Below are 27,343 nucleotides of genomic sequence, written 5' to 3' on the forward strand. Positions count from 1 at the left end.
TCTATTTTATGGGAGCCTCGTAGTGAGATCGAGTCTCCTATGTATATTATTATATGATTATATGGGGAGGGGTGGTACTGGGGGGAAGGAGCAGAGGCAGTGCTGACTATGCATCACATAGTACTCAATGCGCGGTCTGCATATGCTGCCTGCACCGTGTTCACCACTGGAAAACCAGGTAGCCAAAATGGACTTTGGATGTCCAGCCTGGGGGGTACATGACCCCCTTCCTACCAGTACAAGCCTGGTGAAAGCACTGCAGTCAATAGGAAACCTTTGGTGTTGCCAGCAATGCTCATAACTCCCAACTGTCCAGATGTAGGTGGAACAGTCCCACCGTTCCATGGATCAGGACCGTGAGGCGGTGTGCCCAGCTAGCGCTCCTTTAACCGGCGACAGGTGCATGTAGCATTGAAGAGAGGGGTAGGTGGCTGGAGTTGCCTCAGTTCTTCAGAAGAGCTGGACATGCCCCCGCAGTAACATGGCATGCCCCAGCATGATGTGACCACACACCCAAAAATCTAAAAGTTGGGAGATGTAAATGCGCCCTTTAACTTATTTGAATTATAGTGACTCATGATTATCATATTTGACCATACTTGTTCCAGTGCAAGAAGTAGTACAAACATTACCATAAAAAAAAAAATACCCTGTGACAATCACTGGCTTTGGCTGCAGAACTGCAAGTAAGAAAGTTAACATAATTGTTATGAGTAAATTGTTTTCTTATCCATAGTATATATTTTTATAGCATTTTGATTTTTGGTAATGTGAAGCCTATTTTTTTAAATTCTTGTTATGGCAATAAGTTTTAGTTGTCGCTCGGGAGGCCCTCTTTCTGCTCTACCGGAAGCTTGGTTTGAGCTTCCAGTTCCACTGCTTTCACACAAAAAATAGAAGCTTTATTTAACAAGGTTTTATACATGTAAATATAGTTATTATAAGTTATATTTTCCTCCAAACTCCCCCAGGAAATAGTATGTATATCATACAGGTATTGGATAACCTATTTTTAGGTGAAGCTGACATATTTTGCACAGAGAAGAACTTTTGACTGCAAACATAGTGCCATAATTGTGTCCAGCTATATGCCTATGTGGTTGCTTTGCACTTAGTAAATGACAATTTAAAAGCCTTCAATGTTAAGAAATGCAGATCCTTAAATAATGCCATACATGCCGACCATAGTTGCCTACTCTTCCAGATTGTCAGGGAGATTCCTGAATATTGGGAGACTTCCTGGACTTATGATAAGGTAGACTAACCTTCTGATGCCTGTGTGTCTCCTGAACTTCCGGCATATCCTGGAGATTCACAGTGTATTGGGATACCTCCCAGGTAGGTCGGCTAACCTCCTAGATCCCCACTGTGTCTCCCAAACTGACAGCTTACACATACACATGTGCGAGTCCGGGCTTCCATAGACGTACTAGCCAGTATATCAGGGAACAGCAATAATAATGAGGAATAAGGATCCTTGTGACTTGTGTAAGTCAGCACAAGACTTGTATTACAAGTTTTTTTTAATTGTTGTTTTATATTAGTTTTTTTTACTACTGTATTACAAGTCCAAAATGTATTTGTTAAAGTAGGATAGAGAGATTTGTGATAGTTAAAGGGTTAAAGGATTTAAGGCCTACTTGATAAGCATCTCGACAAAATGTTTATTGCAGTGATAGGGCTTTGCTCAATTTATTCACCCGTTGCCACAAGCAATTGGGTCCCATGTTTCTGCAGTGCCTAGGTGTTGCTTGCACAATCTGCCTGAATTAATTTTCAAAAGTAGGCATGTCAATGTAGACTGTACCGAAATGTGTGGCAGGCAGCCAGTCCTCCTGGACTCATGAGAAAGACTGCAGTTTTCCCAGACGGCACGGAAGGTAGGCTGGAATGAGGCCACAGTGATGTGATTTGTGTTATCACGACCCACCTATTGCTTCATGAAGATGCAGGTAGTGATACAGCAGTGGGGTGGTATGATGACACAAATTGTGTACTCTGAATAGCCCACACTTACTTTGCAGACCTTCCCGCAGCATCTAGAGGGCATGTCTGTAAAGTTGGCAAGTATGAATAACTCTCAAATTGTTAGGGGCTAATTCAATTCATCATGATGTCTTGTCACAGCCTCACATTATGAGGCTCTGCCGGATGTTCGGTACCTGATCATAGAAGTGTGAACAAAAATCAGCAATGTGTTTGGTACTGGGAATAAAAAGTTTGCGCTGCTGCACATAGCGTTAGGCTCCTATGGGACCTCACACTGAATGGAATTTGTAGCTTAAAGGTAAACCACAAACAAAACATGATTTTAATTATGTATGAAATGTAACTATTGAATTTTATTGCATTGTGGAATGTTTTAAGTAGAAAACCATGCATATGCTTGCTTATATTTAAAGTTGGGTTGATGTGACTCCCTTATCAGTATGTTGACTTGTAATAAAGATTTAGAGACTTCAAATATGACTAATTCTGGTAATAACAAGGAAGTCATTTAGTCACTGACTTAGAGCTTTCCAGAGACACTAAGGCCATTTACTAACCACAAAAAAGACACACTGTACATTTAGTATTGTCAAAATGCACCTATTTGCTAATTCATACATAGGCGAACACCCACTTTTGGGAATTGCTTCCATGTAGACACTTTGGAAAACAATTTGCAGGCCCAGATGGAGATGCACATGAAGAAATAAGTCCAGCTATTATTTTTGGACCACCCCGTTAATCCATATTTGCCTACCCTTCTGGAATATGCGGGAGACTCACGAATTTTAAGTAGCTCTCATGGACCCCGGGTGAAGCAGGTCTTTCTACCGAATCCCACCCACTTACTAGTGAAGTGGATAGGACAGTGGCCTTAATGATGCAACCAAAATGGCAAGCACTACCCCCCTGCTGTTGCCATTGATCTCCCCGAGGGGAAAATACAACAGTTGGAAAGTATGCGTTAATCAAATACAAGTATTTCTTTTTGTCTTCTAAAATATTTCTGATTCATGTCTTAATTAAGTCATGAGAGTAAGGAGACATCAGGATTTAATTTCATTTCACATGTCAGATTTGTACATCATAATGTCTTTACTACTTTGGAAAATTTGCCTGTTTGGTGTTAAAGGCTTCCTTTTTAAAGTATAGGCTGACTTCTGATTTCCGCCTTCTCTTAGAGCATGTAAAAGTCAGGTTTTGCAAGAGTAAAAAGTCACTGCAGCTACCTGCAGAACTACGATTGCACTTCTAAATTAGGGGTGTGCACCGGCCACTTTTAGTGTTTTGGGTTTTGGGTTTTGGGTTCTGATTTGTTTTGCCAAAACACCTGACGAAAGGTTTTGGTTCTGATTTAGGGTTTTGGGTTCTGATTTATTTTTAAAAAAGCATAAAAAGCACTAAAATCCAGTTTTTTGGTTTTTTTTTACACTCCTACGCTATTATTAACCTCAATAACATTCAATAACAATCATTTCCACTAATTTCCAGTCTATTCTGAACACCTAACACCTCACAATATTGTTTTTAGTCCAAAACGTTGCACCGAGGTAGCTTTCTGGACTGCGTAGTGGAGTGGCCCTGGTACCCAATTTGGTACCGGGGCCACAATACCTCCTCTAACTGGTCTCAATTCCACTGCACATATGGCTGCTCCTCCATCCTCTGCAGCATATAGAGGGTGGAGTTCTAGCGTGTCAATACCTCTTGTTTTCGATCATGACAGTGCATTTTAATTATGTTTGGATTTGGCCCCAACACTGAATGTAGTTTAATATCTGATACGCAGCTATCTGGACTGCGTAGTGGAGTGGCCCAGGTACCCAATTTGGTACCGGGGCCACAATATATCACCCTCAACTGTTCTGAATTCCACTGCACAGCTGCCTGCTCCTACATCCTCTGAAGCATATACAGGGTGTAATTCGAGCGCGTCAATACCTCTTGTTTTTGACGATGACAAGTCATTTTCATTAATTTTGGATTTGGAGCCAACAATGAATGTAGTTGATACGCATCTATCTGGACTGCGTAGTGGAGTGGCCCCGGTACCCAATTTGGTACCGGGGCCACAATATATCACCCTCAACTGGTCTGAATTCCACTGCACAGATAAAAACAAAGAACATAGTATTAAAAATGGCAGTTCCCCTTTTTTGGAACTACAGAAACAAAGAACGTAGTAATAGAAATGGCAGTTCCTCTTTTTGGAACTATAAAAACAAAGAACATAGTAATAGAAATGGCAGTTCCCCTTTTTTGGAACTACAGAAGAAAAGAACGTAGTAATAAAAATGGCAGTTCCTCTTTTATGGAACTATAAAAACAAAGAACATAGTAATAGAAATGGCCGTTCCCCTTTTTGGAACTATAAAAACAAAGAACATAGTAATAGAAATGGCAGTTCCCCTTTTTTGGAACTACAGAAAAAAAGAACCTAGTAATAGAAATGGCAGTTCCTCTTTTATGGAACTATAAAAACAAAGAACATAGTAATAGAAATGGCAATTCCCTTTTTTTGGAACTACAGAAAAAAAGAACCTAGTAATAGAAATGGCAGTTCCTCTTTTATGGAACTATAAAAACAAAGAACATAGTAATAGAAATGGCAGTTCCCCTTTTTTGAAACTATAAAAACAAAGAACATAGTAATAGAAATGGCAGTTCCCCTTTTTTGGAACTACAGAAAAAAAGAACATAGTAATAGAAATGGCAGTTCCTCTTTTTTGGAACTACAGAAACAAAGACAACCTCTTTCAACTAGTCTAAATTCCACTGCACAGATGGCGGACACCGGACGCACGTCTAAAACCAACATAGCTGTTCCGGTGACATGGCCTGCAGGAATATCTCTGATGGAGATAGAACTAGGCCCCAAAGAGCACATAATGCCAAAAAAAGAGTTGCAAGATGGAATTGTCCTTGGGCCCTCCCACCCACCCTGATGTTGTTGAAATAGGACATGCACACTTTAACAAACCAATCATTTCAGCGAAAGGGCCTACCAAACTGTGGCTGAAATTATTGGTTTGTTTAGACCCCCACAAAACAAAAGCTATTCATCTCTCCCTGTACAAACTAAACTGGCTCTACTGAAGCAAGATGTCGTCCTCATCCTCATCCTCTGATTCCTCTCCCCCTTCAGTGTGTACTTCCTCATCCTCACACATTATCAATTCCTCCCCTGCTGGACTCCACAACCACAGGTCCCTCTGTAGTATCTGGAGGCCAGTGCTGTACATGATTGAGGAATTGATAATTCATTTTAATGAACATAATTTTTTCAACGTTCTGCGGAAGCAACCCCCTTCGCCGCTCACTGACCAGGTTCCCCGCTGCACTAAAAACTCTTTCCGAGTACACACTGGAAAGGGGACAACTCAGGTAAAATAGAGTTTGTACAGGGGCTTCCAAACTGCCTTTTTTTCCTGCCAGTAACAATATGGACTGTCTGACATGTCTATTTGGATGGTGTCAGAAAAAGAATCCTCCACCATTTGTTCTATTGTGACATCATCCAATGCAGCGACAGTAGACATGTCTACAATGGTTGGCAGGTCCTTCTGTCCGGACCAGATGTTGTCTGCATCCCCGCCAGCGGGTCTTTTAGGAAAACTGAGCTTTTTCCTCGCAGCCTTAGGTGTGGAAGAAAATGAAGGTGGAGCTGTTGGCATGTCACAGTCCTCTTCAGAGGACAATTTCCTGACCAGCAGGTCTTTGCACCTCTGTAGACTTGTGTCCGCCGGAAACAGAAACACAACATACGCTTTAAACCGAGGATCGAGCACAGTGGCCAGAATGTATTCCTCTGACTTTAAAAGAGTGACCACCCTCGGATCCTGGCAAAGCATACGAAGGGCTTCATCCACAAGAGCTACATGCTTGGTGGAATCGCAATGGTTTACCAGCTCCTCCCTCACTTTCTCCATCTGCTTCTGCAACAGCCTGATCAGGGGAATGACCTCACTCAAGCTGGCAGTGTCAGAACTGACTTCTCGTGTGGCAAGTTCAAACGGCTGCAGAACCTTGCACAACACGGAAATCAGTCTCCAGTGCGCTTGACTCAGACGCATCCCCACTCCTTTTCCAATGTCGTAGGTGGCTGTGTAGGCTTGAATGGCCTTTTGCTGCTCCTCCATCCTCTGCAGCATATAGAGGGTGGAGTTCCAGCGCGTCACAACCTCTTGTTTGAGGTGATGGCAGGGCAGGTTCAGCCTTTTTTGATGTTGCTCGAGTCTGCGGTAGGCACTGGCAGAATGCCGAAAGTGTCCAGCAATTTTGCGGGCCACCGCAAGCATCTCCTGCACACCCTTGTCACTCTTCAGGTAATGCTGCACCACCAAATTAACGGTGTGGGCAAAACATGGGACGTGCTGGAAATTGCCCATATGTAATGCCCGCACAATGTTACTGGCGTTGTTTGACACCACAAATCCCCAGGAGAGTCTAAGTGGGGTAAGCCACTCCGAGATTATTTCCCTCAGTTTTTCTAAGAGGTTGTCAGCGTTGTGCCTCTTACTAAAACCTGTGATGCACAACTTTGCCTGCATTGGCACGAGCCGCCGTTGTGGAGATGCTGCTACTGATGCAGCTGCTGCTGTTGCTGCGGAAGGCAATGCATCTACCCAGTGGGATGTCACAGTCATATAGTCCTTAGTTTGCCCTGAACCACTTGTCCACATGTCCGTGGTTAAGTGGACAGTGGGTACAACCGCATTTTTCAGAGCACTGAGGACACTTGTTCGTACTTCTCTGTACATCTTTGGTATCGCCTGCCTAGTGAAGTGGAATCTTTACGGGATTTGGTACCGGGGACACAATACCTCCATCAACCGTCTAAATCCCACTCCACTGATGGCGGACACCGGACGCACATCTAACACCAACATAGCAGTTACCACCGCAGTTATCCGCTTTGCTATAGGGTGACTACTGTCGTACTTTGTGCTCAGGGCAAACGACTGTTGGACGGTCAACTGTTTGGTGAAAGACGTAGCGGTCTTATGACTTCCCCTTTGGGAAGATGACCGACTACCAGCAGCAACAGCAGCAGTGGCAGTAGTAGGCGTACCGCTGCAGGATTCCTCGGATGAATCCCGTATTGAAGAGGACTCAGTCTGGCTGGTGACATGGCCTGCAGGACTAAATCTGATGAAGATCGTGGAGGAAGTTGACGAGGAGGGTGTTGGTGGTATGTATTCAACAGGACCAAGGGATTTAGGTGTCCCTGGACTGCTGACGGTCCTAGCCACAGGTCCTGAACTAAACACTGAATTATGAAGGTTCTTCAGGTGACGTATAAGTGAGGATGTCCCTAGGTGGCCAAGATCCTCACCCCTGCTTATTTGAGCTTTACATAAGCTACATATGGCCATACATTTGTTGTCCGGATTCGGATAAAAATAACTCCAGACAGAAGAGGTGGATTTTTGGATTTTTTGGTCTTCTGACCAGGCATGACGATGGGCTTTTTCATCCCATGGACAACAACTGTTTCCCCCCCTAGTGGCTCATTTATGATAACCACATCAGCATCCTCCTCGTCAAGTTTCTCCTCAGCGCCAGCTACATCAATATCCTCCTCCGGGTGTACAACATTCACACCTTCATTAGTCAAATCTGTAACTGGACTGTGGGTGATCCTTCCAGCATATGCAGAGGGCATGCTGGAAATGGTTGAAGGAGCCACCTCTTCCCGTACAGTGATGGGAAGGTCAGGCTTCGCAACCACAAAAACCCTTGGACTCGCTGGACTTGGACTAGTTGTTGATGACAGCTTAAGTCTCTTAAATTTTTTAGAGGGGGGGGGAGAAGAAGGGCTTAGATCCTTGGGTGAAGCTGAACCACTAGTCCTGAACACGGGCCAATGCCTAAGCTGTTCCTTGCCACTACGTGTCGTAAATGGCATATTGGGAAGTTTTCGTTTCTCCTCAGATGTTTTTAATTTTCTTTTTTTGGTAATTTTAGTCAACTTTGGGTTTTTGGATTTTACATGCCCTGTACTAGGAGATTGGGCATCAGCCTTGGCAGACGACGTTGATGGCATTTCATCATCTATGTCATGACTAGTGGCAGCAGCTTCAGCATTAGGAGGAAGTAGGTCTTGCTCTTTCCCTACTTTATCCTTTCAAATTTTTGTACTCCATTATATGCAGCACTAATGAGTGTACCCCTAAACCACACACACTTTGGAAATGCTTAAAAATTGAACGTAGTAAATGTAATATAGATTGCAGTACCTATTCTCTTGCACTGCTTAAAAATTGAACGTATTAAATGTAATATAGATTGCAGTACCTATTCTCTGGAACTGCTTAAAGAATGAACGTAGTAAATGTAATATAGATTGCAGTACCTATTCTCTTGCACTGCTTAAAAATTTAACGTATTAAATGTAATATAGATTGCAGTACCTATTCTCTTGCACTGCTTAAAAATTGAACGTATTAAATGTAATATAGATTGCAGTACCTATTCTCTGGAACTGCTTAAAGAATGAACGTAGTAAATTTAATATAGATTGCAGTACCTATTCTCTTGCACTGCTTAAAAATTGAACGTATTAAATGTAATATAGATTGCAGTACCTATTCTCTGGAATTGCTTAAAGAATGAACGTATTAAATGTAATATAGATTGCAGTACCTATTCTCTTGCACTGCTTAAAAATTGAACGTATTAAATGTAATATAGATTGCAGTACCTATTCTCTGGAACTGCTTAAAGAATGAACGTAGTAAATGTAATATAGATTGCAGTTCCTATTTTTTGGACTGCTGAAACAGTGAGCGTAGTAATATAGATTGCAGTTCCTATTTTTTGGACTGCTTAAACAGTGAACGTAGAAATATAGATTGCAGTTCCTATTTTTTGGACTGCTGAAACAGTGAACGTAGTAATATAGATTGCAGTTCCTATTTTTTGGACTGCAGAAACAGTGAATGTAGGTATTGCAGTACTAATATTTCAGGACTGCAATAATATATTGCTCTAGAATTTTTTTATGCTTTTTAAATTATTTTTTAATATTTTTTTTTACTTCTTTTTGTATAATTTTTTTAAATTTTTTTTTTTTATTTTTTTTTGGAGTTTTTAATAATTAGACAATTACTATGGACTTAGCACAAAAATGCACAGGACTAAAGCACCACTGGACTCAGCAGGACAGAGCACAGGACAAAAGGACCACTGGACTCAGCAAGGACAGAGCACTGGACACAAGCATAAAGCACCACTGGACTCAGCAAGGACAGAGCACTGGACACAAGCATAAAGCACAACTGGACTGATCATGCAGGAGTACCACTACCCTACAACCTCCCTCTACCCTGATCACAGCCCAAATAAAAATGGCGGCCGCTAGCGGGGAATTTATGCAATCCGAGTCTCGCGAGATCCGATGCGAGACTTGGATGTTAGAGCCTCAGTTTCATTTTTTTGGCGCCGGAAATACCCAAACAGTGCTCGGATCCCGTCGGATCCGCACTGTTCGGGTGGGCTCGGATTCCGCTAATCCGAGCCCGCTCATCCTTATTCTAAATGTGCAATTTCCACCTCATTTAAATATTTTGTCCAACAAGATAAAATCTGATTTTTATATGTGAGTGTGATAGGAGGCACCTACATATCCTTAGCCAACATTTACTATGGACCACCATGATCCACGCAACTTGTCCAAATAGATGGACCTAAATTTTACATCTCTGCTGTCACTTTCATCTTGAAGTATAAAGCTCAGGGCCGTTCACTCCATTCAGCTCTTTTTCCCACTCCAACACTCCTGTCACCGGCCACACTGCGCGCTAACTAGAGGAAGAAGTGTAGTGACATGAGCTTTCTTTCCTACATTCGATGTACTGGTGCCACAGTGCAAAGCCATGTTAATTTAGTAACAGCAGCAGAATGACTATGCTTTCCATCCCTCTTCTGCCACTACTCTGCTCGTCACAAGTACACTGATTGCAAGAAGAATAACTCCTTTCACCCCTGTAGTCAGTTGCAGAGCATGGCCAGGTACCTGCATGGCGGAGGCTAGTCGAATTGCAAGTGCCACCTCAGATGGTACAAAGATGCTGAACGCCCATGTCTAAGCCATGTGGTTAGCTGAATAAACAAAATAACACAAAGATAGGCATATAAAGTCACACAACAGCTTGACCCACATTTTGTACAGGACCCTTAGAGCCGAGTGTATTACAGTGAGTTATATTGTGCTGTTTATCTTGCAGTTTGTAGTGGTTTGCAAAACCTCATCTAGGACAAACCGCATGACAAAACCAGATGTGGAGTGCTGGGTGGCATGGACTGTGCCAAGCTTAACAGGCCAGATGGGTGTCATCACACCAGGCTCACTTGTGAAAGTGAAATAAATTAAGTGAAGAAATAGTAACTCCTCCCTTACCTTATCTAAACAGCCCAGGCTACTTAGTATGAGGCTCATTCCTATAGAAAAAATGATGAGGCCCCTCATCTGGAGATGCTGACTAGCACTGGGACACTAATGGTGCACCGGGTTGTTGGGTAGCAGGCTAACAGTGTTTAAAAGTAGAGTGACCACCTGTGGTGGCACTGCAAGTGCCAGCATGCACTGGCAACCCATGACAGCCATTGAAGCTCTACAAGTGCCAACATGCAATAATATGGGTGTTCAGTGTAGGTTGGTACTTGTAGTGACATAATAGGTTGTCATGCTACTTTAACTCATTTTTACCTTTGTACCCAATGGCACTGGAGGGATCCAGTGCTAGTCAGCATTCGGCTATATAGTTGAGAGGGTCCCATATTGTTTCCGCCCATAGAGTAACAAGCCCAACTTTAACGAAGGGGACACATTTTAATTTCTAATTTTATTTATATTTTACCCTTTTTGATTGGCAAGGTAGCTCAAACAGCATGTGGTTTGAGTTATTTCGTCTGTCACAAGAACATCTTTTTAGTTGTTGTAACTATTCAGCAGTGGTTTGCTTGATTGGGTTGGGTACGAGAGGGCGACTGTGAATATGTCGACAGTTATACTGTTGACACCGAAATGGTGACAGTCTAAATGTCGATATATTCATTCTGTTCACATGTTTGAAATGGTGACAGTGTGACTGTCGACAGTCACAATGTCGGCATTCAAAGAGCAATGCCAACAGCAGGTGACAGACCCGCTGACTGACCCACCGGCAATACAGCCGTCGGGTCTAGCACAAACCATTATTACAGACACAAACATTGCTTTTCTGTAGGTTTTGACTAAGCCAGTGGTGCTTTAGATGTTTTGTAATCGCCACACATCACTGGTGATTTTAGTATTGACCTTCCAAAATGCTGGATAATACATCCGGCGGTTCGGAGCTGAAAATCACTTTCAAAACAACCCAAAAAATACTCTGCATGATACTTTCTTCTTTTAGCATCCTAACAAACATAAGGGACAGAACGACAAAACGGTAAATATAATGAATTTTTTAAATGATACAAATCACAATTCTCAATTACTATTAATGTTACACATTGCATTGATAGTCTAACCTTTTTATGACTATTCCTCGGTGCTGGGTTGGTGTCACCCGATCATTGTGGAACAGTTTGACCCGTTTGAGGCCTGAGCACACAGGACATTAGCTACCTACCAGTCTCAGCCGGCTGCTTGGCCTGGACCAACCCCTCTGCGGACTCCCCTGATGTGGCCCCCTGGACACTCACCTGCATCACAGCTTTGTCTCCCGGAGTGCTGAAAACAGCTCATCTGCACCTAGCTGCTGGTCGGCAGCCCTGTCCTGCTGGCGGGCTTTCCGTGGATACCGCAGCAGGGATTTCCTAGCCTGTGACATCTAGAGCTGGAATTTGCGTGCTAGCTCTCTGGACGTCTGAGGGAAGCAAACTGTAACGTGTCCAAGTCAAGAAAGGGGAGCGCCTGACCACTATCCCTGTCAGGGGCGGGAGAAGATCTTGCCAACTTGTGCAGCCTGGGTTGTAGCCCAGGCTTAATAAGACACATGCTTTGCCCACCTCCATGTTGCCAGATATACCAGTGACTTATAGTGCAACCTATAGTCCCCCACACCTGGAGCCATCTATAGCCACAGGGCTATAGCTCTCAACATGGAGAAACCTTGAGATAACATATGTAGACATATGAAGACTGCATTACCACTCCCAAAAGGGGTGATAATGCATTACGGAAAATTTACAGCCTTGATTGTATTGACTTTGACGGTCACAGGGTTCAGGCCTTTCAAGATCTCTCCTGGCACACTGTGCAACAAAGACGAACTCTCAGATCACTGACTGAAGATCTGCGCAAACATAATGTTAAGTATCACTGAGGATGCCTCTTTAGCCTACATGCCACCCATAATGGCAAGCAAGATCTTCTTAATGACCCTTCGAATCTCGATAATTTCTGCTCAACTCTAGATTTGCCTCCTGTCTCTCTACAAGGAGGGTGAGACAGCTTTACTAGATTGATACCACCGTCTTTCTCACAGTGTGAACGATGGCAACAAGTACGGCGGCTGAGTAGGAGCCCTAAGGACATTCCCTCATGCAATCTGATGGATACCTCTTGAGACCTCTGACCTGATTTGCAGTGCTCTTTACAAGTGACCCACTGAATTTGATTCCTATCCTCCTATTCCACAGGACTCTATTATACATGCATAGTCATCACTGCTTTTATAGCACTGCACTTAATGCATAGTTTTAATTCTGCCATACTGCTACTAGTTTCATTGTTACAGCTTAGTATTACTACTACTACTACTACTACTACTACTACTACTACTACTACTACTACTAATACTAGGGCTTCCATGTTTAGGTTACTTCTAGATAGTCACTGGCTTCTCTCCCTTTCTCTGATTCCTCAGGGCTTCATCCACATTCTCTTTCTAACCCCACTGAATATCACTTCCTGTGTACCTTGTAGCAGCATCTCCCGCCACTAACCACTCTCTTAGAGTCCGCTCCATTAACGCCCAATGCCTAAATGTTCCTGAAAAGTGGTCACAAGTACTTCACACTTTCCATACTGATAAGGCTGATGTGGTTTTTATGCAGGAAACCTACTTCATACAGGGCTCGGTTCCCCCTCCTCCTTGTAAACACTATCCTCATGCTTTTTATAGCAATTGCCCCACAGGGAAAACCAAGTGTGTAGCCACTCTGCTCTCTAAATCTTTACTCCTCTCTGATCTTTCTCACTACTCCTCTGGAGAGGGTTGAGGTCTTCTTGTAAATTGGAAGATTTTCAACAATTTTAATTTATAAATGGTTGTTACCAACCAAAACTAAACGACCTTCCCAGCTACTACATTAGACTCTCTGGCCACTCGCTTAGTGGTCTTTATTAGGGCTTTAAAAATGATCATGGAGCCATACTTAGATACCGCTGGAAGAGCTCTGAGACATCCCAGCAATGTTTATTGCAAGGTAACACACTCCTTCCATGACTTCCAGTTGGCTGACTCCTTGTACCTTCAACATCCCAAGGGGTCTCGGTTACACATTTTATTCTAACCCTCACTCTGTGTACTCTACAATAGACTATCTATTCATTAGTCACTGACATTTGCATTGGGTAAAAGGGGCAGAAATTGGCCAAATAACATGGTCAGACCATGCTCCTATTTTTCTCACCTTATATCTCCCTATTAGCATCCCGCCACACTGGAAGTGGAAACTGAATGAATCTCTTCTCTATTATTTTTATTGCAAAGCTTAGCTTGACTCTACAATAGCAGTTTACATTAGCCACAATGACTCTGCTGAAATGTCAAAGGTGACCATCTGGGAGGCTCATTGAGGGGCAATTTAATCCAACTGGGGTCATATTTTAAAAAGCAGAAGAAGGCCCTTAAAGAAAATCTCTTTCTTAAAATCAGAGATCTAGAAACTAGGCACAAATCTTCTCTAGCCAGGGGGACGATGATTGAACAGACAGAGGCCAGAGTTGCTCTCAACAAATTGCTTAAGGACAAAATGCAATTGGCCTTCAACAAATGTAAACATAAATATTTTCAATGGGAAAACAATCGGGGAAACTTTTCGGGGAAAACAGTTCGTTATGTTCTACAAGCAAGGTATGCCAGTAAGGTGGTCAGAAGCGGTCAGCTAGTGGTCAATGGTAGTGTTTCCGCCTTTTCTCTTTTGCAGGAAAAAAATGGGCCTTCCCTCATCATAGTTTTGGTTATACTTGCAAGCCAGACTAAGGCCATGATGGGATTGAGTAGGAGCCTCTCTCCTCTTAACTCATTGTTAATTTCTATTTCTCCCTTCCCAGCTATGTTGGAACTTAGGATAAAGATTTAGGGAGCCCTACTTCTGAGCCATATTGGACTAAGCTACTCCAATATACTTTGGCCAGTTCTACTAGTCTCTCTATGGTGGAGATGCAGTACAAGTTCCTATCTCGCTGGTATTGGTGTCCATCCCAACTGTGTAGAATGCACCCAGCTGTCTCAGACTCCAGCTGGAGATGTGGGACGGGCTCAGGATCTCACTTTTCTTTCCCCTCTTTCCTTACTACCTTGAAATGTGTCTGTGTTCTTGAAATCCACTACTTGTTTTTTATTGGTTTTATTGTTTAAAATTTGTGGATGGATTGGATTATTTGTTTCAGACTCTATTGTTGTGCTCTTCTCCATCTGCTGCATTCTTTCCTCAATAAAAACAGACTACATAAAAAATAATCAGGCTTACTTGAAGGAGTTTTCCACATATAGTACATTTCATTTTATTGGTTTGTATATGCCTCCAGATTTTTTTTTTTTATAACCCTATGATAGGATGCAATGCTGGTCTATGGATAGAAATGAATCCAATGCGGGGCGTAGAGTTATCTCATATCCCAGATCAATGGAAACAAACAAATCTGCCTGATTATATAAATATATAGATAAAAATCACAGAAGAAACTAAAGAAAGCAATGTTTTATTATAGGTGACACTAGGTATTGTGAAAAGGACATTGGAATAGTGTTTTCGGCCAGGTATATTAGTCCCAGGTTTTCAACCTACATATTTTAAAACCCAATTGAGAGTGTTTATATTTGGGAAATGCTTCCCAGAGAGATGTTCAGCTTTAGGGAAAAGCTGGTAAGGGCCCTTGGGGTGTAAATGGAGAAAGAAGAGTGGGCTGTATTTACAAGGCCCAGTCCAGGTCTTCTGTTCTGCTGTCAGACTGGAACCTGTGACCTGTGTTTAAAATGCTGCTAAGCAGTGGATTCCCCCTCTCACTACCTGGGGAAAAGGACCGCAGAGTTTCTGTGAGAGGAAGTCTGGTCTTTGCTGTGAGAAAACTGTGTTAGAACTTCTATGTTTTGTGTTAGTTTGTTAGGAGTGACTTGTATTTTGTTAGCGCCGAACAATGTAATGTCTTGGTTGCTATTGTTTGCTACACGCTACCATCTACTTACACATGTTCCCATACACTGGTCACTGTATGTACAAACTAAGATGTGGAATATCCCTTCATATCAAAATTCTTAAGTTCAGAAAATGATGTAGAAATGGATTTGCAGGAGAATAGAACTTTACAATACAGAATTAATGAATAAATCAAATTTGTGCATCTAAATATTGTGTTCAACATTTAAATATTGCTTTTTTAGATGTGCTGCCTCCCATGTTGATGTTGCTGTTCCTAATATATCCATTATTATACTTTCCAATTCATCTCTGTTTCGTTCATAGTATCATACAAGTTCAATTGTCTGTTCCACCGTTATCTGTTCTAGAGTGCATCGTATGTCTTCTTATTCATCACACACTCTGACTTGCCTCAACATATTCTTTTGCAAAATCCTCTTTTACTTTTTTTTTTCAAATTGTCTCTTAGTGTTATCTTTCCTCCATTACCTTACCATCCGCTCTGTATGCTTGTCCCACAAAAGTCAATATATGTTCTAAACCTCTCTGCATTCTCCTGTAATCCTTCGGACATACGCCAACCACGAGGCACATATAACACATTCTCATGGCAGAGGGAGGGAGAAGGGATGGATGAAGTCCCAGAAACCTTTTAATGCTGCTGGAAAAGAATCTGTATGCTGTAAATAGACAGTGAGGGGTCTCTGAAGAATGGCGGTTATCATGAGTCAACATCCCACTTGGCTGTAGTATCTGAATAAGCTCTGTTTTGGTATGAATGTCCTTTAAGGGCAGAAAGAGGAAATAATTAAATTACTACTATAACTAGAACACAAATTCTGCCTCACAAGACAAGTGTATTATGTTAACTGTCATGCTTCCACAGTTTAGTAAATCTAGCATTTCCTGACATCCTCCCACCTCTAGAAATACAAAATAATTATACTGGCAACTTGTTAGCTTTTCATTTGCACGGGTTAATTATCTTTGATTACGGAGGTATCAACTTTGTGTCATCAAAGTAATTGTCTAGGCTGCTGTCTGCCTTCCAAGCTCTGTTTATGTGAATGAGGGAGGGGAGCAGAGGGTTGCCTGAGTTCTTCTGGAAACAAGTAAAAAATTAAGTCAAAACAGCTCTAGTATGTTCTTTGTTTCCACCAGAAGGCAGCAGAAAAAAATCAAAACAAATATGTGAACATTTTTGGATTGTAGCTGAGAGATGTACATTTTTTTTCTAAGCTCTCTTTTATGTTTTCATCTTCACCAACGTGAAATGTTCAAAAATGTTAGGTAGTATGACAATCATATATTCCAGTTTGTCATGTTAAGAAAAGCTCAATATAAAAGGGAAAATAACTAATTGCCACTGCAGGGGTTGCTGCCACTAAAGGGCCTGGAGGTAAAGTGAGCCAGGCAATTCCGGTCTACTGTCCTGAGGCCCTCGTTCTGTTCTTTAGTTTTGGACTTCACTCTGGATGTGCTGGCCCCCTGTACATGCTCAGAAGAGCAGCAAAGGGACCTCTGGAAGTTGGACTGGCATCTCCAGGCCCTCCCCAAATTTATCTTTGGCTTCAGTGATTCTGTGTTCTGTCCCTCGTAGCATTATTACCATGAAGAGAGGCTGCCATATTGTTGAGATAAAACTAAATGTTAAATGGACTTCTACATTTCTATAAATTTACAGACAGCTAGGTTCATGTGCCAGGGCTAATGAAGTGGGCATGTACCTAGCAATGCACCTGACTACAAGTAGTATCACAAGGAAAACAGCAGCTGTGTTCAACATTTTTGCAGGTTGTAAATTCATCTTTGTGTTTGCCATGGATGGTGTCTACTGTGAGAAAGCTGCCTGTGGCTATAAATGTCTACAAAAAGAGGCTATTGTGTTAGTGCTTGCTCTGCACATACAAACTCACAAATTCAATCCAGCGGATGTGGCTATTTCATTTTTTTTTTTTAACACTTTATTTATAAAGGTAACAGACAAAAACAAAAACAATAAGCAATATAATACACACACTCAAAACGTTTAGTTATTTCATATTTAAAGTAGGCTACTCATTTATTTTGCAAATATACTTTTATTCCATTCTCCATCTACTTACAGCTGAAACATTATTTAACCCTTAATGGGGTTTTCTTGCAATGTGAAACAATATTGTTTCAAGAAAATAAAAATTAACCTCTATTTTGGCTGGCCTCTCAAGGGAATAGGTGAAGGAAGGTATATGTATGACTAGATGATTAGTATATCTTCTCATTGACTTGAAACTTGTCAGTTTAAATCTCTAGCTTGTGAGTCGATAAAAATTGTAATATAATACATGCTTTTTTTTCTACCAGAAAACAGAAAAAACAACTGCGTACAAATGATTGTATTATCAACTGGGGCATATGAGTTGTTGTTATTTTAATGTTGAGTTCTCTATTTACTTAATAATCTAAAAGTTGAGTGACCGATTAAGCTTAGATATGTGGCTACAAATATACTCACTTTGTAAGTGATGTTAATAACATATGGTACTCATGGAATATAGACAAATAGACAGGCCAATTTGGTTTCAGATGTTTAAGGCTAGCACCACTCCTAACTACTACCTTTGTATCCCCACATCCTTATATACTAGATTGTAAACTGTTTACTCTTTTCATATCTGCACTTATTTTGTCTGCCTTGTATGACCCTGTGTGTATGTATGCTTTGTTTACACCATTGTCCGGTGCTTCGACACTTTGAACACTGTGGCACCTTACAAATCAACACCACTAGTAATCATAATAATTATAATAATAATCCTAATAATTATAATAATACCTTAAGATGGCATCAAACCCAATGATCTGGTTGCTCAGTCAAAGCACTGAACAATTGCGTAATGGTACATTTAAAGTTAGGAGCAAATTCAGCTAAAAGGCGCAAACTTGCACCTGTACAATGTGAAAAGCCAACCTTTTCCTCCACAGTAAGGCATACTTGCCTACTTTCAGTAGGCGACGTCCGGGAGAGGGGCGTGACTAGAGTAAAATTACGATTTTTCGTGGGGGCGGGGCCAAAATGACTACATTCCCGGTGAATCGCTTTATTTTTTGCAAGGGAATTGTGGAATGCGGGAGAAATGCCAGCTCTCCCGGGAGTCCGGGAGACTGACTCGAATTTTGGGAGTCTCCTGGACTTTCCGGGAAAGTTGGCAAGTATGCAGTAAGGTACAGTCAGGCCCAGCGCTCCCATTAGGCAACGTTAAGCAGTTGCCTAGGGCGCCGGGCTCTGGTGGGTGCCACAGAATTAAAAGTCAGATAGTTTCATACTGTAAAACTGTGCGGCGACCGCTGGGCATACCTTCCGCGGCCGCCGCACAGCTATGGATCACCATCGCCACAACGGCTTCCCCTCCAACAGCTGATGGGGCGCACCTCCATCTCCTCCACTCCCCCTCCCCTCACTGACTGTCGGGCGTGACATCATCATCACGGCCCAACAGTGTCAGTGAGGGATGGGACCCGGCAGAGAGGAGCAGCGTTATGGAGTTTAATGTAAGGAAAGACCGGAGGGCGGATTTATTTTTTTTTGGGGGGGGGGCGGATTTCAAAATTGTGCCTAGGGCGCCGGGGACCCTAGCTCCGGCCCTGGGTACAGTCATACCTAAGGCATCAGTAATACATTTACCAATCTGCAAAAAGGGTATATTAAGGTGCACTATATTGCGAGGAGTAGAAAAGTGAAGCGTTCAGTGAGGAATGGAGTTTTCATTATACAAAGAGGAGAAGCTTGTTATCTTAGAACGCATAATGGAATTTATTCAAATGGTGGAGGAGCTGTTTTATGACTCACAAAATTTAAAAAATAGCAATGTTTAGAAACATCACTTTATCTCCTTGTACCCAAAGAACAAAAAAAACCTAGATTGTAAGCTTCATTAGACAGAGGAACTGTGGATGATGAATGTTATGGAAATGTACAGGGCCGAAAACCGAAAACACTTATGTTACATCTGTCCATGATGTGTTACCTGGTAACATGTTCAGCTTGAACTCTAGTGAAAATAGTGACAAATAGCTCTGTATGATAAACACTTTAACAAACACAAGGATGGATTAATGCATCTAGTCCATCAATCACCATTCTGACTGACCTAGTCTAGAACAACAACAAAATACTGATTCTTGAACCTACAAAAAGAGCATATTTTAAAGACTGTTGAGTGCATTCATAATTTATAGCAACCAAGGGGTTAGGTTGTACTCAAAATAAGAACGGTAGTAAAGGTTTATGCCAGAATATAATAACTGATTTATGCGTCTTGGACATATAGACCACTTGTAGAAAGTAAATAACAAAAAACGGATATCTGTACTTTTCATAATCCTTCACTTGAAAATAGAAATAAGGAAGGCAGAGGACTCAGAAGCAGAGAGTAGTGTGTATTAGTTCTGATATGGTCACTCTGCATATTCAGATTAAACTGCAGATCATATAACGTCTTCCCATTGATTCAAGGTCTAAATAAACCTGGTCCTCCCAGGAGCCTTTAAACCTCTGTTCCGTTACCTAAATTAACACCTTTCAACGGCAAAGAATAAGAAGGAACATGTAGCCCATAAAACTTGTTGCCAGGTGACTTGGATGAGAAATACAACTAACTATAGTTGTCCTGTCCCATGATGTAACTTTGCACTCAAGGGTCAACCCCAACCCCCATCTACAGTAACTCTTTCATAGCAGCGGAGCTATAGCACTATCACTATTGAGCACAATAGGACAGACCATAGCCACATGGCTCAGATCCCATCCTTTTACGTTGGCTGCTGCTCTCTGTCCGTTTTGAGACTGGGCTTCCACATGGGTTAGTAGGTACTTTGAACTTTGTACAATGGAATTGAACACAAACTGAATAGGGATCTAGAAGTTGATTCCACAAAAACAGACACACCCTCTATACACAAAATATGAAGCATAAAAGTCCATTTAGCCTTCACAATAGAGATGAATGAAACAGCTGAGACCCATTCGCTGTATGGTTTTACTAAACTGCTCATTGTTTACATTTTCCACAGAACAACAAAGCAGAAAAATCTTTAAGAAAACATGCAAACCGAGTCAGGCAGAATATCCTAATCCCCTTACACCATTTTCTCTTTTATCACATTATTTGCTGCTTCACATGCTAGAAAGGGAAAGGGACAATGCAGACTACTTACACTGACACAAAACAGGGGTTATGTTGGATGTTGACAGAATGTAATGTTTAATTTCCTAACATTTAAAATGTGTTCATTGTATGGGAAATGTGTAATGAAGCATATTTGGAATTGTTCAGAATGTTCAGTAATATTTCTATGAAATTCAGGGCAAAATGAAAAAGTTTCCTCCACGCACAATTCCTCAAATAAGGATTATATTCTTCATATATTGGTTTTGTGACTCAATGCTACAGAGATCTATAAATGCCTTCTGTTTAAAGAAATCTGTTGCTTTCATTTATTTACAGTGGAGGGTTTTCTTGTTCCTTTTAGCCCATGTCAGCCTAAGCTTAATAGTTATTCTACATCATATCTATGGAAACATTGTAATTCCAAAAAGTACCCTAGGAAAACACACTGGAACTAAAAGGTACTTTTTACGACAAGGTTCATTTATTGACCCCCGTCAAAGAGTTATTTAGTCAGTGTGTCAGGACTTTGCAGAGTAGTGGTCATTGTAGTCAGTGGAGATGGGATAATGAGAAACGGCCCGATATCAATGAATGTAATAGTGTAGTATATTAAACTCAGCTAACCTTTTGTACCCACTTAGTGCTCAAACGTCAAGATGTTCTTTTAAATGGAAAATAACACACATACAAATGTCCACTATCAATGAATTATGAAGTCCAACACAAATATTCAAGTTTTATCCTTGGAAGTCTGGGTTCTTGACAGCATGCCTGCATTTTTTAACTGCACAGTACAACTTCTGCATAAAGCTATCTACATTGTTTTCTATTATGCATGCTTTATCAAGTATGATTTATCATAGCTATGTATTCCATAGAACTGCAATAACATCATTTTCTGTGGTCATATCAGATGCTTTATGATTAGTGTTCTATACTATACTATTCTAGCTATCCTCTTTATTTACTTAATGTAAATCACAATAATTCACTATTTTTTTGCTTCCATTTTTAAATATAAATAATGACCCAATTACTTTTTTTTCTCTATATACTACCATTTCACTTAAGGGCATATATTATACTCAATTGATGCTGACATGGCCCCATGTGTCTGTCTTTGCAGAGTCTCAATGCCTTGATTGTTCTTAAGATGAAGGTATGGAAGAGGACAGCTCCTGCCTTGATGCTCCTCTGTGCTGTGTTGTCCCTACTGGTTTGCACAGAAGTCTTCTCTCGGAACTGGAAAGTCAGTTCAACCTCCTCTCGGTCAGTCATGGGTTCATCACCAAAGAGACAACGAAGATTCCCACGGACCGCAGAACGCAAACCACCCATGATATCCCAATGTAAGAGGGCATTTAGTCATTCTAGTTTAGTCTCCTAGTTTTCCATTCTTTCACAAACTTCAAGTACATGACTTTTAGCAACATTCATTACCTCTGTTGTTGCTTTATAGCAGTCATGTTCATTCTCACATTTGTAAAACACATTTTGATAGATCACCATACATTTTACAGCACTGCTTCTTTCTGTAGAGAATATTCCTGATAAACACAGCAAGAAATGTGATTAACAAACATGGCAATCATCTAATGAATGGTGCACTTACAACTTGGAAGTGGAATGTGGGTTACGTCACTTCCACCTGGCATTGAATGTAAAAGCAATTAACATAGGATTTGGCAGTAATTCTGAGCATGACAGCAAATTTATTGTATTAACATTCAAATTAGATGGTTTACATACATATACACAAACCAGACTGCAATCTCAAGTAAGGGCCCATCATCCTTTCCTTATGGTAGTGAAAGGAAAGACAGTAGTGCATTTTTGGGATACGCTTTGTGAAAAAGCTTACGACATATAATGCTTTAGGGGTCTATTTAACAAAATTCGGTGAAGCTTTCCGATGGAAAAGAAAGGCTTTATTTAAATAAATAAAGCTTTACTTTATGTGTCTCCCTTGCTATCGTTGCCATAAGAACACAGCGGCACTACAGATACTGCCTCTGGCCATGGTTAATAGACTTCCCCATGTTTTGCATGGGAAAGCCTTCTCCAGAGTCTCCTGGCGAAAGATAGCACCGGCTTTGGCTGGCGATAGCTAACACTGACCAGGGGGCTTTATGCAATAAGAAGAAGCACCAAATCCGTAGAAAACGGGAGAAAGGGCTTTTCTCCCTTAGTGATTGAGGATGCAGGATAAGTGGCAGCACTTTGTTGTGGTTAGTTTAGATTGTCTTATTAGTTTAGGACTTCTAACAAAACAGGAGTATGTTTATAGTAATAAGGAAACTGATGAGATTGTTGTATTAAGTAGTAGGGTGGCTCAGAGGATGATGAGCTAAATGGAGATTCTGAGGTGTAGGCTTACTAAAATGAAGTTTTGAATTATGTATGCTTTTAAAAGGTTGTCCACCTTAAGATTACATCAGTATATTGATTTGTATGTGCTTTCCAGTAATTTTTACTATATACATTGCTTTATCTTTCTCGATTCTTTCTTTCTTCTAGTTTACTTTCAGTCCTTTATATCTATAATAAAAGAACCAACCACAAACAATGAGTGCTGTAGGATTAAAATGGGTATGGATTGTAGTTGAGGCTTATACAAGTATAAACATAGCATAAACATTAATGATATGCGCAGCTGTGTAAGGATGGCTGTGTAAGGATGATTTGCAAAAGCGCAATAAAATAGGTGCAAATACAACCTTTTTTTGCATGCAAGGAAAATATTGCATGTTCTTGCCTCGGGCACACACCATAGTTGTCTATCCTTCCGCAATGTTCAGGACATTCCAGTAATTGTTAGGCTTATTTCCATGATCATTGTTGTGTTTCCAGTACTACAAGAAAATAGCTGACGCTAATAAAGACAGGTATTGTAATACATTTGTTATAAAGTATTTCCCTCTAGTGTTTCCTATAGACAGCTGACCTCTCAGATTCCCCTACATATAGACTATACCAATGATATTCAATCATGCATTTAGCGAGATGAGGTTCTGGCAAACCATCTCCAGGATATAATCTTACTTGCCAACTTTCCCGGAATTTCTGAGAGGTCTCCTAGACTCCCGGCAGAGTAGCCAATTTCCCCGCATCCTGCACACTTCCGTGTCAAGTGGCCGAGATGGGGACCTCCATGATCAAATTTGCAATATTTTGCCCCCCCCCCCGCAAAATAATTTTGTACCAAGTAGCTGTATTTGCTAATAACCGTAAATCAGTCCTTTATGTGTCCAATAGCATGGTTGCCTACACATGTAAGACTATCCTTATGTCTATACCAAGCATGTTTAAATTGCTCTACTGTATTAATCTCTACCACCTCTGATGGGAGGCTAATCCACTTATTCACTACCCCGTCTGTCAAGTAGTTATTCCTCAAAGTTCCTCCGAATCTACTTCCCTTCAGTTTCAGTACATGTCCTCGTGTGCTAATATTTCTCTTCCTTTGTGGAATGTTTCCCTCCTGTAACTTGTTAAAACCCTTGACCTTATTAGAATGTTTCTATCATGTCTCCCAGTTCCCTTCTCTGCTCCAAACTATATATATTAAGATATTTTAGTCTTCCCAGGTATGATTTGTGCTGTAGGACATGCACCATTTTAGTTCCCATTCTTTGTACAGTCTGCTACCGATTCTTCTCCCTATACAACCAAGCATCAGACTTGCCTTCCTCATTGCTTTGTTACATTGCCTACCTGTCTTTAAGTCATGTGAAATAGTGACTACTAGATCCCTTTCCTCCTCAATAGTTTTCATTATGGTGCTGTTAATACTATATTTAGCTTTTTGGTTTTTGAGACCCAAGTGCATGATTTTTTGGCATTAAACTGTAGTTGCTACACTCTTGACCATTCCTCTAGTCTACCTAGAGCATTAATCATTTGTTTTACCCCTCCTGGTGTGTCTATCCTGTTGAATATCGTTGTGTCATATGCAAAAAGGCATACTTTCCCTTCAATACCATTTGTAATGACACCAATAAAGATATTGAAAAGTACTGGTCCAAGTACAGATCTTTGGGGTACTCCACTGGTAACCTTTCCCTCCTGTGAATGTACTCCATTTACTATAACAATCTGTTTTCTATCCTGCAACCAAGATCTTATTCATTCAACCAACTTAAAAGCAGATTCAATTGTCCGCAATGTTCCTAAGAACATTGCAGATGCGCTTTTTTTACCGATATAACAGTAAAAAATAAGCATTGCTTCCGTAAAAAAAAATCTGCGCGGGTTGTCTTGCGCCCGTTAATTGGATCTGCCCTTTAGAATGTAATCCCAATCCCTGAATGTGATAATACTGTACTTTTTTACATTTTGAATAATATATTTTTGTTAATGTTAAGTTGTAAAGCCTAGAGAATAAGAATAGATGGTAATAATTACACCTAACTTGAAAAATAAGAGAAATTATACTGTGCAGTTAGCCAATACTTAAAAACAGGGATATTTCCAGCAAGTTAAAAATTCTAGCGAAAAATCTTTAAAACATGAGACTGTCCTTGGAAATTAGGCAACTAATTTGGAAACTGCAATAGTGATGTGTCTAAGTGGCTCACTTGGCAACTTTTTTTAACTCCCCTCTGGGAGATCCTAGAGGGGAGGTCCAAGGCACAAGTGCAGGGGACGTGGCAACATGAATCTCATCATCACTGTGTTACAAGCCCTCCCCCTCCGTGTAATGACGCAATTTGCATCCATGTGTAGTGGGAGGAGACTATGATGGCGACCTATCAGATTGTCCTACATATAGAATTATATTAAATAACATATTTACCTAGCAGGGAATTGTACTACAAAAAAAGGGCCACAGCTCTCCAGCACACCGATGTGGTCATTACCTCATCTTTTCCCTTAGGATACTAGTGAGATTGTCCTGCACGAAAAATATAAGATTCAGAGTGACCTTTCTATTAGTATACAACTGGAAATCAGCGCACCGATTCCGAGGCTGATTAAGAAATTGCGTGCTGCTATTAGTGGAGGTTCCCAACCTCTTAAGGAATATGCAAATACAAACTAAAGCGCACAACAACCCAAAACAGAAAATTAAACAAAAAGAAAAAAAACAAACAAACAAAAAAAATAAAAACAGATAATGACTCAAACATAAATAAATCAAAAATCAAAAAAATGGACAATAGTGTACATGTAAAACTGATGGCAGGACTGATAAATGAACGATAAAACCTTTATGCAGAAATACCGATCCTATATGTCCAGAGGTAAATAATCTTGAAAAGTCAGAACATGCGGTGAATGGACTGTTCAGTGACCCCTTCAGATGAAGAACCAATATATAGAGGCATCCGGGGGACAATCCTTCCCAATGTAAAAAGTGTCACTCAGTCAATGTTCTAAATGGACATAAAATAGGAGTAAAAAGAATACCATCAACCTCTCGTAAGAAGCAGCAAAAAGAAATAAGAAATCCACTACTTACTTGTAAATAACGGAAATCACTCCTCTGTCTGTGTCGACGTCCACTGTCAAAATCAGGAGCTCCCAAATGAGAACAGCTCCACGTGAAGGAATCGCTGTCAGGCCCGGCGCAAGGTTATCCGGGCTCTGGTGGGCGCCACAGAATTAAAATTACTTTAAAATTGTGCGGCGACCGCTGACCATACCTTCCACGGCCGCCGCACAGCTTCAGATAGATCCACGGGGAGGGGGGAGGGGCTGTGGATCACCACCGCCCCTCCCCCTCCAACAGCTTATGGGGCGCTCCGTCTCCTCCCGTCCACTCACTGACTGTCGGGCGTGACATCATCATCACGACCCGACAGTGTCAGTAAGGGAGGGGACTCGGCAGAGAGGAGCAGCTTTATGGAACCAAGTTAAGGTAAGGAAAGGTGTGGGGTGCGGGGGGAGGGCAGATTTTGAAAGTGTGCCTGGGGAGGGGAGTGCGGATTTTGAAAGTGTGCCTAGGGCGCCAAGGACCCTAGCACCGGCCCTGATCACTGTAAATGTAAGAGACGGACACCGCTCTTCTGTCTAATATCAATAAGTCGGCATCCGCTTTCAGCATGTAAAGCTCTCAAGTGAAAGCAACTCCACATAAAGAAAGGTCTGTATCTGCGGATAGATGAGCCAATAGAAATAGCAGGCAGGATGCCGGGAAGATTGAAACAATTTTATTCAAACTACTGTCAGCTTTACATCTATACAGTATACAGGATATCCTCTATATTTACCAGATTGAGATGCGCTACAAGAAAATGGCAACTGCTCTCCTGTGTGTGTGTGTGCGTGTACATGTGTGTTAGAGCCGTAACTTAATATTTTAGTGTCTGGAGCAAGAAAGAAAAATGCCGCCCTGCTAACCCTCAATTTAAACCAAATTAACCTAAAGTATTCCTAAACTGTGCCCCCCTTCAGCCTTGCTCTCTGGTTGGTCGCCCCTATCGCACAGCCCTAGTTACAGGCCTGGTGTGTGTCTGTCTTTGTCATAGTTTCCTAGTTTCCGAAATATTATGAGATCTCCCGAGAATGTAGGCTACCCCGCTGTGTATTCATAACTGTCGGTTTGCGCACATGATGACGTGAAGTCGCGCACAAGTTCGGGCTAGCACAAGCGCACTAGCTAGTAGGTGCATATACATCAGAGAACAGCAAGCTTGTGGAAGTGTGGGAGGAATTGGTGCCAAATGAGTGTTTGGAGCTGGACAGCAGCATTTGCAGAGGAACAGAAGATTGCACCATGGAGAGGAGTTGGCATAGTAAAGAGTAGGCGTACTGGTGCACCTAGGTTTATGGAGTAATGCAGATTTAAGCCATAAATGAGGCTAAACCAAGCAGAAATTTAAGGGAAAACTGAAAATCTTATTTTA

General features: G+C 41.3%; 1 protein-coding gene across 1 annotated transcript in view; it reads left to right on the forward strand.

Annotated features, from left to right (window-relative positions):
• The window catches only part of NRTN (neurturin), a 100,065-nt gene that overhangs the window by 59,321 nt on the left and 13,401 nt on the right, over positions 1-27,343 (forward strand). Inside the window, exon 2 of the mRNA XM_075204651.1 lies at positions 21,622-21,844. Coding sequence (XP_075060752.1) covers positions 21,649-21,844 — 196 coding nt within the window. The 5' untranslated portion in view covers positions 21,622-21,648. The remainder of the gene's footprint in view (positions 1-21,621; positions 21,845-27,343) is intronic.

This window comes from Mixophyes fleayi, chromosome 1 (genome assembly GCF_038048845.1).
Source record: "Mixophyes fleayi isolate aMixFle1 chromosome 1, aMixFle1.hap1, whole genome shotgun sequence".
Taxonomy (NCBI): Eukaryota; Metazoa; Chordata; class Amphibia; order Anura; family Limnodynastidae; genus Mixophyes; species Mixophyes fleayi.